The sequence below is a fragment of the Atheta coriaria genome, unplaced genomic scaffold, assembly GCF_025399875.1.
Source record: "Atheta coriaria isolate IRGN ID8LTWV9N9 unplaced genomic scaffold, Caltech_Dcor_3.1 hic_scaffold_6_pilon, whole genome shotgun sequence".
In the NCBI taxonomy this organism is placed as follows: domain Eukaryota; kingdom Metazoa; phylum Arthropoda; class Insecta; order Coleoptera; family Staphylinidae; genus Dalotia; species Dalotia coriaria.
Genome location: NW_027045448.1, coordinates 5,324,863 through 5,337,633, shown reverse-complemented (window position 1 = coordinate 5,337,633; position 12,771 = coordinate 5,324,863). Strand labels below are relative to the sequence as shown.

The window sequence follows — 12,771 nt, the reverse complement described above, 5'->3', positions numbered from 1 at the left end:
GGTAGTATTGTTGCCACGTCTAGCGAATGCCTTTCGGAATTCCATACAAAACCGGATAACTTCAACGCATGTGACCCGAAACGAAATATTTGCATGTGTGCATAGTTTTTATTCGCTTGCGTTTGAAAAATATCGTAGTTGTATGCGAGAACCGCGCTGGTGTTTGTGTTCGGCGGTATTTGTCGTCCGGAAGTAACTAGTAAAACATCCCTCTCAGTCCATTATTCTTGTTCGCACACACACACACGCACACATATCCATTGACTTGTGAAACTTTCCGGCATCGGAATGCGCATTTATTCAGTTCACACTCGCGCAAACTTTGCGCTGCGAGGTTATAGATCTGTCGTAACGCAACGCAGTTTTTTGTGTTACACGAGCAGCTGAAATTTGCCGGGTGCGACTTTTGGACACACCGCGCGCTCCGACGTAGACTAAGATGAACATAAGAGAAACGTTGATAGAAAAACGTTTGATGGCTGCCGAAGATATATTTGCCGGAAAGCAATCGAGTTGAAGGCGCGCGCGCCAAAGAAACGTAGTGAGCTGTAAAGACGACAAATTTGAATGCGAATCGAACAAAGAAACGAGCACGTACCACACATAACACTTCAACACGCTACCGAAATGTTCAAAACATTCAAATGTCACAATTTAAATATTTATCGAAAATCTATGCATTATATTTTTATTGCGCATGCCACGATAAATATGCAATAAAATTCCACACTCATTAGTTGTTAATGCAGGAATGCATTATTCAAACAACTGCCGTGCTTCATCGGTTCATCGGTGGATGTAGTTTTGTCTCAAAACCCAAAACCCGAAGCCGGGAGTTTTAGTCAACTCGTAAGTTAAGTCTGTCGCTGGCATTAAATATTAAACACAGTCAAGCTCCAATGGGCTTTTCCTGTTCGTCAAGCGCCTGCTATGCGGCGCGTCGTCTCTTTAGTCATTCTTCGTTAAATCTATTATAATAATGAACTGAATTTGTAATAAATGTAAATCTCATCCGCGCGCAGACTTTTGTTCGCCGCTAACCGGCGTCGTTTCCGCTATTCTCCGACGGCGCACCTTTCTTTTGTGCGCACTAATCTGCTTCATTCATTTCTGCAAACTTTTTCGAAAATTTTCGTTATGATTCATTTCATTACGGCTTGGATTTACATTAAAAGATTTATTTAAGATTAGTAATTAATTTAAACCAAACCGATTAATTTAATTTCTAAATAAAACAAGTAAAGAGTAATTATGCTCCGCCCTTGGATTAATACGCATGCGCAAGTAACTTGTGCATTAATCTGTTTCATTTATTTCTTCTAACTTTTTCAAAAGTTGCTGTGGATATGAATTAAAGGATTCATTTTTGCCAAATTGATTAAATTAATTAGAAAATAAGGCAAAAAGGTATATTTAAGCTCCGCCTCTTGGATTAATACGCATGCGTTAGTAACTCTGTTTTTTACTTGTTTTGTTCACGTGGATTTATATAAAATTTTGTATTTTTCGGCGCGTAAAATGTCTTATTTAATTTTATTGCTAGTAAAACATGATTGTCGTGGCCATTCTCTCTGCAGATATAAGCAAACGTGTTGTTAGGATGTTAGTCTATGTAAATGAAACGTAGAACAAAACACACGTTTCAGTGCTGAATGTGCTTGCTCTTTGTGTAACTGCGCCCCATTTCAGCGCAAGCTGGCGGACAGCAGTGACACGACCACCATTGCCGGGTCGGCGGGGCGGCAAGCAGATAGAAAGGATAACATAACATAACTTGCCGGTTGCTTTAGTTATGTTGTCGGGGGCCCGGCACATGTGTCCGAATGTCGCGTATTTATTGCGGCAGCGGGACAAAAACGTCGCGCTCACCAAAAAGTGAATATGCACGTTCCGCGCTGCGTCAGTTGGACAAATTAAAATTTATCGCTCGATTTGCGCGTTCACGTATTATCATAATTTCAAACTGAAGCAACAAAACTGTCGACACATGTGGGGATTTGGTTAATTTTACGGAAAAACAACAAATTTTCGGGATGTAAAAACGTAAAACTTAATACTTTAGGTGTTAGTTGTGTATTGGTAGCGTGCTTCTGTCGTAAACTCAATAAAAGTACTAAAAACTGCGCATAAAAGAATAAAACGCGTCGCGTTGCAGTTTGGAAACTGAATTTGTGCTGAGAATTTGTGCGGCATGCACTCGACTGGACCGTGCACCATTGCGCGCCGCATTGCGAACGCGTCCGATCGTGTAACGGAGAGAAAATAATGCGCATTGGGTGCACTCTAATAAATTAACCAAGTGTAAATTCCGGCGCGCGCGTTGTTCATATTAAATGACAGCCATCGTCGGGCGGCGGCGGCAGCGATGCACCCGAGAGAACAGGGTGTGGGTTGATCGTGTGCGGCAAGCAGCAAGGAAATTGCGCCGATCGGCATGATTAAACATTTATCGACTGGATCACAATCGAGTAATGCTCATTAGGACGGCGATAATTGCGTGTTCGTGTACACAATCATATTGTGAATATGTTTCGGTATTACATCGGCTTCGATTGATTGATGTATTATTACCACTTGTAATATAGTTGCATCGGTTGGCAGTAGGTCGATGGAATAATTTTTTTAATTAGTTATTTGATTTGATAATAGATATCGCGATGGGAATTGGTATTGCAAAACGTAGTAAAATTTTGTTGGAAAATTAAATTTTGATAATGATTGTTTATTTTAAGTATTTTTTGTGTAATTTAAAGTGGATGCAATCCTTTCGAGCGTGTTTAAAGTTTAGATAAGTTCGCCACAAGTGTTTGTTAATTTTGCTGGAGTATTTGCGCGACAAACACCTTGCCGGATTTAATTAAATATTTTAATTACGGAATTAATTTATAGCGGCGCATCTTCAGCGGTTTAATTCCGTCGCACCCTTTTCGCAAACAGACAACAGCGGTAAACACAGGTAAAATGAGGATTTATACAAAACACGTGTTTCGTATTATTGCACCATCAAGCATATTTTTTTATTTAGAAATATTTAAGTTAATTTAATTTATTTACAAAATAAAATCAAAATATTTAGTTGTATATTTAGGGAAAGTTTAACAAAATTCGTTTTAATACACTCTTATATATTTGTTTCAACTTTAAAACAAGTTTTGTGTACGCGAAAGCAAGATTTAGTTATCGTAAATAACGTCAATTGATTGGGAATATTTTCACCTTGTCAGTTATGCACAGTTACACTATGTAAACACATACATTAAACATATTTTTGCAGTTTAAGATTTTAAAGTTTACTGTACGTGTTGTTTCAGTCCCGTGTGTTCCGTGTGTGTGAAGTTTCCAGCGACGGCATCAAAGAATTCATAACTGTGAGTACCTATTGTTAATTAAATTTAACGTATTTTTACTATTACTAAAAATTTCTTTTATTACGCATGTTATCTATTATGTGAAAATAATTTATCTTACTACGTCGTCCAAATATCAATGTGTAATTTATGACTAGCTGGTTACATACAGTGACCTTTTGCAAACCCTCTAATTGAGGGCAAAAAGAAGCTACTCTTGAAGTGTTTGGGTTAAAGTGGGCTGAAGTAATGGCTATTCCGAAACGTATTAACTTTATTAATGGATTCAATTTCCTGCGATGCTGGCGAAGGCCCTGCACTCTGGAAGTGAACGCGCACAATATGTGTCAGGTCGCCTGTTGGCTTAACAAGTTGTTGTGTGTGAATAATGCAAGAAGTCAAATATAACTACAGCCCCCACACCTTCCCCCAAAAACATCAAGATTTATCATCATGTCCAAGTAATAAATTCAAAATTAGTACCGGTCCTATAACCACAAAAACCAGCTTTTATGGCGGTTTAATTTTTATACTTATTGTTATTTTTATATTCAATGCTGCGCGCAGCACATTTCTGTCAAAGTCAATCCGGGCACACCTAGCAATAAAAGACGCAAAGCTGAAACAAAGCGGGCAAAGGCGCTTAAATAAATCCGCATTAATTGGACGTGGGCGAAATAATTGAATCGATGCTGCGCGGATATGCATTGTGTGCGGCGTAAACTCAATTTCGAATCATTTCATTGTTTTGTTGCATGCAGGATACATCCGTGAACGCATTTTCATTTTGTCGATAACATATTAAATGGAGTGTGCGTTCGTCTACAGCAGATTAAATTCAAGCGCGCACTATAACAATCATAATATGCAATATTCGTTGAAATAAATTGAACCATTTCGTGCGTTTTAGGACAATTATTATTGTTGTAAGTAATTACATAATCAAATTATCTAGGTTTGCAGTTGAATATTGAATTTCTTGTGTTGAAACAACAAATTATTTCTGTTAGTTTTTATTTTCATAAATTTGGAATTCTAAAGATAATAGTATTTTATTTCATTGCAATTAATTAGTGAAATTATAAATTGTTTCTCTTGCATTCAATTATATGTGGTTGATTTTGGACAATGAGTGTTTTTTGTTAGCTTAGGTGATGTTAAATTAGATGATTAATATTTGTTCTTACCTTGATATGCAAACATTCAACTTGAAGCAAGAAACTTCCAAGCAAGCAGAGTGTAAACCATATAAAATGTGTTCTCGCACTTTGTGTAAACGCCATTTTCATCTTCCACTTGTTTGCCTGGAACAAAATTGAAAATTATTATTATTTAATCATACAGTGCCTTGGTTTTTAATATTTTCTAAATTCTTTCTATTTTTCTACGTTTATTTAAAAAAATGTCCGTAAAATTTGACAATAATTGCTTAAAAACTTCATAATTTACTTTAAATATATTAAAATAAATAAAAATATATAAATATTATATTAATAACAGTTTTTGATCAAAAGTTACATGCTTTTTGAGTTTATCTTCATGAATTCTAGCAAAAATAACTTTAAATGTTAATAGTTAAATAAACAAAATTTTATGGTTGATAGATATTGGTTTTCAGTTAGAATCTATTGCTGTGATATTAACTTCAATAACTTTAAAGTAATTAATTCCAACAGACAATTACAATTCCCATGTGAATAAGTAAATCCTAGTGATAAATAACAAATAATTTAGTAAATAATCTTGTCTTGACACCTTCAACAAAGAACGAGTATTACGCAATTGTGTATTAATATCACATACATCACACTATCGCACAGTGGAATCATTTCCTGACGAATAGAGGACGCGTCGAGAGCGAATATCAGACTGGCTCTGGCTGAGTGTGAAATATACGTGGTGTACGCAATAATACATGGCGCGGAATAATTGGGTTGCCGCTCGGGGATGTAATAAACCATCTATTGCCGCCACCTTTACGGGCGTCCGCCCGCCGCGACTGCCACCACCGCATCGCGCCGCACACCACACACGCCTCTTGCTATCTGCCATTGCGAGGCGGTGGCAGCGGCAGCGGCGGCGCTCCCATTTGCCATCGTGCCACTACGCTACCGTCTCCGTAACGTTACGACTTTTGTTGTGTTTGTTGCTTCTATTCCGCATTCAGCCCGGCGGCGGTGGTGGCGGCGGCGGCGGTGTGTGCTCGTTTGCCGCGCGCTCTAAATGTCACCATCCATACCGGTTCTACTAATTCAACCTGCGTATCTCTCAATTTCATTCGAGACATTTTCCAAGCGGTGTTAATTCCTTCCGTTGTCCGAATTGACATTTTGACAAGTGTGCCAGATTCACTATCGCATGTTCCAGGAAAAATTACTACTACGACTACAATACAATCGCGTCTAGTTTTATTTACTATCACTTTTAAAATTTTGTCAAAAAAATGTTTGATCAAAAAAAGTTGTTTCTGCTTGCTGTTTGATATTTTCTCGCCGAAAGAAAATAGAATCGAAGTCGTACCATCATCGGATTATATTAGCCGTTAAAACGACTTCTCCTCTCGTATGGATGGCGCGCAATCTCGCATCTATCCTAAATCCCTTCGATGCTTTTCGATACTCTCAGCCCAGTCGATGGAGTAGTTTCCATCAGCGCCCTTCTCAAACCACTGTATTTTTTTCTGCTCTCATTTGGTAAAACGCTTATCTTGACATTTGCGTCGCGTCCCAGTTTATTTTATTGCCAGTCTTTTCTAAACGATTAGTTTTTATTATATTCATGCTTGGAGAATATTTCCGTACAAATGTACATTTTGCATAATCTAAATATCTTAAAATCTAGAGCGGAATTTTCAGATAAGCACGGGCTAAAAATATATTTGGCCACAATAAAAATAAATCAATATCTCTTTGAAGATAATCTCTTGATAGTTTCATAGCTTTATAGTTATCGGTTCGCCGCGCTCCTTTAAGTCTTTTATGACCGGAACTTTTGCGCAATATGGATCCGAGTCCCCAAACTTCTCGCTTTTGGCAATGGTCCGAGTTTTACACACACTATGAGATTTCGCCTTTCATACATGCTGACTTTTCGAATCAAATACAAGAAGAAACTAAACTGAATCTATACGCAACCAACAACAAATTAAACCACCAGTAGTACATTATTCCCACATCAATTAAAGCTCGCGCTAGAAATAACACAACCAGTGCAACTGAAGCAGCAAATAGGTCTGTGACCACTGGTGGGGTAGTGGTAGTGGTGAAACCGATAGATCCAAACTTCCGAAAGAACAATTAGCAACGAATCCTTAACTTGGCGTGCGCTGCGCTGTGCTCTGAAAATCCTTTTGCAATTTTGGGTTCCTGGTGGTGGTAGTGTTAGGGAGCATTCGACCATCCCGGCTGCTGGTTAATAGAGCGTCGCCTCGGCGATAAAATCACTTTCCTCCAAACTTGCACTTGGTGTGGTAACATATTTGCTCGAAAAAAGCAAAAGAAGCAAGAGAACGAGGGAGGAAATTGAAGTGTGCATAGTATAAGGAGTGAAGGGGTTGCCGAACTGTGGTCGAGCACATTTTTATTAGTATAAGGAAATTGGTACCTAAATTGGAAACAATTAGGAAACTCTACAATCTCTCTCAACTGACTTTAACGCCGCGCATACTAATTTATATAATCTCACAAAGTCAAGATAATTTACTTTTTATAACTTCAATTACCAAAATGTAATTAGTAAGATATCCTAAATTTATTTCAAGACAAAATAAATTACAGTCAAGCTAAAAAATGTAATTATAAAACGGACAATCGAAGCCCTAAATCATTCCGCGCTAGTATTTCATTGATTAACAATAAATCAAGAAATATTCTTTTTCTGCTTTTGGCGAAAGTCATTATTTCATTTCTTTCCGTTGAATTTCCAAGCTCGTTTGTCAATATTTCTTATATAACAATACCCCATTCACAATTTTACTTTTATGCTTCTTTTCATCGGTAGATACTAGTTTATTTATTTATTTTTCGTTATTACTTTCAACTCATTGAATTCGATATTTATCGAAAACATTCCTTGCCGCGCTCGTATTTCAAAATTTTCAATTTTATCCGCCGGCATACTCGTAACTAATGACGTCGCGCTTTTCATCGAGAGCTACTAATGAATTTTTTCGACGTTCATTAAAATTGAACGTTTTATTCTGCCCATCTGTCAGTGGAGCATATGTGGAGGATGGAGGGTTTCAGATTGAAGCTCATGTACATGTTGAAATTGTCAAACATATTGAAGCAATCGAACTGATTGAAAGCATCTCGCAGCCCAACAAGCGTAATCAACGCACTGACCATACCAACTCCCTCATACATCTAAACATGTATTGTATGTGTGTATGTATGTGGTAGGTGTTGGAGAGTGGTGGGCCCAGTGCCCACAAGTGCTTCACGTGCCTCATAGATTGGTTGAACTAGATGACCTCACCGCGTAAATTACAGAATTCTACCACTATATGTGCGCTGTCAGTCGATTCGTCAACGAGTGAAACGTTTTCAATTAATTGCGCCGAAGTGTTTTGCTTTCGTCGCGTGTGTTTTGATTTTGATTTGACGGCCCGCCGGCGCTGCGTTTAATAAAAGTGTGACATGATGGGCAACCGTCAATTCGTTTCTGATTGATTGCGTTGTATAATTGGTTGCATACCATAACAAAGCAGTATCACGCGTAGGTAAATGTTGTAAAATTAAAACTTAAAAAAACGTTTCGTTTTAGTACACATGTTGGGTTTTGGAAATTGAGAATGCGAAAACGCGCGAGACGAAAATTCCATTTCTCGTTTGATTTATTTCGTTCTGTATTGAGAGGAAACATGAAAGCATTTGATGGAACTGAAAATCGTGACGCATTTCACGCTCCTCCGATTACTGATTGAATCACGTAACGTTTTTCTCCGCTTTTTCTGCACTCGGCTTGTTTGTGTCTTGGGTGGAAAATATTCCGACAAAACTTTTATGTCTCGCGTTTTATTGAAATTAAGAATATTCTCACCGTTGGAACTATTGTGTTTGGTATTATGATAAATTTATATAGGAAGTTTTGTCACGTAATAACCGTTTAATTTATGAGTGTTAAATGTCGCACGTAACAACTCGGCCGTTAAGGGTGCGCTAGATATGTGCATTGAATTTTTATTCTTAATTACTGCGCCAAGAAAATTGAAGGCGGCGTTTAGTTGGCCGAGCAGAGGGAAATATATGGAGGCAGGGGGGAAGGAAACTATTAGCCTCAGGTCGGTCGTAAATTTTACTTGTTTCGAGTTTTCGAGTTTGGTTCGTGCGTTTTCTTCGCTCGTTTGCTACAAGCTTTGGAAAAAAACATACTTGGGGAGGTAGGTAGCTACTTCATCAAGATCGTGTTATGTAATTGGCGAGAATTAACAGTCAAAGAGTTAAAAATTCACGTCATATATGAAAATCTTAGTGTGAATTTTTCACATTTTTATCTCTTGTAACAGAAGTCTAAAAAAAGCTGAGTCCTGGGAAAAATGTGTGACGCACGTGATCGCATTAAATAATAGAGCGACGTTTCGCGACATTTTGCCACGCATTTTTATAAACTTTCGGCGCACATTTTTTTGTACGTTTAATACATTTATAAATTTCGCACGTTTCATGCACTGCGCCCGCCTCGATTCCTTCACGTCACTCCTCCACGGCTTCTTTCATATTTTACACGAGATTCGCACTTTAGCCCGCCGCCTGAAAGTGCAACGTTGCCGCACATAAGCAAAACCCGAGAGAGCGCAGACAGTAGGAACTAAAGTCGGTTGATATTGGACGCGCTGGAGTTGGAACAGAGGAGTTGAAGCTCTTACTTGCTTTCGGTCGTGGTATGAAGAAGGGTCGTGTCCCCGTTTTGGTATTATTTACGCGTTCGCGTAATATTTACGACTTTGGGAACAGGAGCGCATACGAGAGTAGAGCGGCACAGAAAGGACCAGCAAGCACCCCAAAATGTCAGTGATGTTTAGCAACGCATAATGTTATGGCGGCGCGTTTCGCCAAACGCGTAATGCGTTCATCCCGCGAGAGATCCTCCTGAAGTCCTGAACCCCTGCGTGGCGCATGTTGTGTTCCCTGTGCCGCTGAATAAATCGTGACCGGAATGTGACAATTGTGGCAATGGAAAATGTCGAAATAATTGCGTTTTAAAAATGTGAATATTTAATAAGAAAAAATATTAAATCACAACTTCAAGTTGAAGTTGGAGTTTTAAAAGGGAAAAGTTGCGTGATTTCAGGAAATTATGGACTCCCCTTCTTATTATGCTTCAGTGAAGCAGAATAATCTTTTTGAAGGGTGAAATCTGCGTGCAGTCTTTTCAAAACTCGATATTTTTAATAAAAAATCAAATTTTGGATGTTTACTTAAAACTGTTTACAAACGGAATATAATTATATCTTTAAATACTTGAAATTGATTTTATAAACATAGTTTTTCTTTAAGATTTACTGTTTTAAAGGTTTGAATCCAATTTTTAAATTTTTTTGCTACTTTACTACTAGGTAAATATTGTCTTGTGTGTATTTCGTGTATTGTGCACAGAAGAAAAATAACATTTGCTGAGCAACCCCCAACAGTTATATGGATGCCATAAAAACCAAATACGTTTTACATTTTCGTTATATTTTTTGGATTTTTTTTCGCTTCGCTCTTTCTTTCATCGTCCTTTTTTTTTCGTTTGTTTTTCTTGGCAAAACCCAACGTATTGCTTTTATTCTGTACATATTTTATGCTTTCCACACTTTTCTTTGCTTCTCTTTGTTTAGACGCCATGAATAAATAAAAACAGTATTTTCATAAAAGGATGCATGCCTGCAGCACGAAAAACTAAACCACATTGTTTACAAATATTTACATAAACCGCTAATTGTGATGAAATTAAAAAATATTTAATATAAAATAATCACATTATGATGAATTAACGAATTAGTGAATTAATGGCTGAAATAATTAAGTATTTGACTTGTTGAAGCTTAATATGTGGCAATATAAATAATTTCGCGAGTTAGCGCTTTTAATTATGCGCACGCCGTATTAGCAATTAGCATAACTCTTCGCTGGAAATTACTGAAACTCCACTCGAGTCGAACTCTCCTTCGCGACGCGGCGCGTTTGCGACTCTATTAAATTCGTCGCCGGCAGCCCCTTCGGCTCCCCATAGCTGATTTGCCAAACGCACTAAATCAGAAAGTTTATAAATTCCATTAAGGGTTTAAGTTTAAAGTCGAGTTTAAATGTTTTGCTTTAAATTTTCTTTTACTGCGGATTTGCTGCCAATATATTGTTGGAACGCTTTATTTTAAGCGCAGAGCAAAAACAGAAAATATAACTCAAGCAAAATTCGGGGTTTTAAAAAGCGATTTTAGAAATCCTCGTCGGCGTCATAATTTTTAAATCTGAAGTGCCTATTTATCAAAATACATTATTTCACAAAACAGCAACAAAGGAAAAAGTGTTTCTTTTGATAAAAAAAGATTTTAATTATTTTTAGCTTTATCTCTAAACTAGGCAACCAAATTTACATTCGAAAAAGAATTATTGGTTGCCTATAGAAATATATTTGCTATTAATTTTTTTCTCTCTGAAATGTATATCTATCCGTGAAAATATCTGCTTACCTGGCTGTATTCAATTCGATTTTATTCAGCAAACGTCTAAAATATATTGTGTTCGTATGTAATGCAATCGTATCGACAAACTATATCGAAACTATTGCGCTTGGCAATGCAATCGAATGCAATCGTATTTCAGGACGAATGCGATTCGATAGAATTTTCAATTCGCACTACTTTTACTTGCGTTTTTCGTGCGTTGCTTTCGAACCTACGACGACGACTTCTTTCGCCACTTAGCTTTTATTCTCAACAGGTAAAACTCTATTTTATTTGTCATTGTAAGCAAAAACCAGTTCAAAGATGCGAATTTTTATTACATTTTTGTTGATAAAACCATAATTCCCAGACATTTTATATTTTTATTTTTATTTACAGATAAAACGCATCTAGTTATTGATTGGAAGCTGCGCTTTTCATCGTTAAAGGTAAGCCTTTGAATAATTCTCCAGATTTGAACCTCAAATATGTTAAAACTCGGTTGGTTATTGGTAAATCCATCTCTATAATGAAAATCTAACAAACCAAGAAAGTTCTCCTCGTATCTGCTATCAATGCTTCGATTCTGTGATTTATTAGCGCCGTGCGATTTGCGCGAAATCGGATTCAAATACAACCGGCAGTGGCGCGTTTGTGAATACTCAATTCGTGCTTGCGCGCCGCGACCACCACCGGAATCGGATTGCGTTCCTGATTGTTCAAGTCACGCTCGCCACCATCACCACCACGCCGCGATAAATCAAAGTTTGCAAGCTTCCCAACATCGATACTAATCTGCGACATTGAATAACAATTAGTTCACCGTACTGCAACATTGTTTTACAATACAATCTGTAAGTGCTCTTCATTTTGATGACGTCATTGTGACCCGCAAAAAAACGCCGCTTGAAAATGAACGCCGCGTGTGATAACGATATTGATGGAACGCACATCGGGGGATGGTTTTTTATTGGGCATTATCCCTCTGCGGTCGCGTGTCAATTTTATTCCTCTCGGCGTTACTTCATTATAGCCGTTCCACCGTAATAACACGTTAATGCCACACGCGTTTCGGGCGAAGAACAAAAACGGGCTTGTTAAAATGGACTCTTGAGAATCACGCACTGGCACTGGCAGGAGCTTAAGGGATGAGCGCAAAAGCCTGCGTATACGTAACCTTCATTATGGGCAAACATGTTAAAGATAATGAACCACGCGTTTAAAAAACTTTTTGGGAAAAATATTTTTTACTAAATATTATTTTATTATTTGCATTTTATTTAAGGAGAATATTTAGATGATTGTCGTGCATAGTTTATGACATCCTGGAACCTTACCCGGCTGGTTCTGAATTCTGTGTATTAAATACCGCACGGAAACTTAATTAAACGTGAACATCGTCCTTCAAACTATAGCGCGCACATTTCTCAGACTGTCTCTGAATTACCGAGTTCCACTAAAATCCTCCGCAATTCTCCACCGTCACTAATTGCAAATAATTTATATACCCACACGATAAGAAATACTATCATCCAAAAACTTACTCGTTGAAAACTTGGCGCGAAAGAAAAAAGATTGAAAATTTTAAGGCTCTGAAACAAAAACACTGAAAACAAGTGCGAAAACTTAAAGCAAAGTTATGGCATTTCGAGCAGTAAATCTTTATTTCGCGCCCAAGAGCACCACTCTCTCACACCCACACAGGCACAAAGTGTGGGCCAGTATTTGGGCGCGCGTAAAGCTCTTTCTATTGTAAACTTTAAAGTGAGAATGCAAATA

General features: G+C 37.7%; 1 protein-coding gene and 1 long non-coding RNA gene across 2 annotated transcripts in view; one reads left to right on the top strand and one right to left on the bottom strand.

The window, feature by feature from the left end:
• LOC135793567 (uncharacterized) overlaps positions 1-11,442 on the top strand; it is a 30,393-nt gene extending 18,951 nt beyond the window's left edge. Inside the window, exons 4-5 of the long non-coding RNA XR_010548652.1 lie at positions 3,312-3,368; positions 11,392-11,442. This is a non-coding gene — a long non-coding RNA (uncharacterized lncRNA). The remainder of the gene's footprint in view (positions 1-3,311; positions 3,369-11,391) is intronic.
• LOC135793564 (follistatin-related protein 5-like) overlaps positions 1-12,771 on the bottom strand; it is a 56,849-nt gene that overhangs the window by 33,461 nt on the left and 10,617 nt on the right. Inside the window, exon 2 of the mRNA XM_065304579.1 lies at positions 4,535-4,651. Coding sequence (XP_065160651.1) covers positions 4,535-4,651 — 117 coding nt within the window. The remainder of the gene's footprint in view (positions 1-4,534; positions 4,652-12,771) is intronic.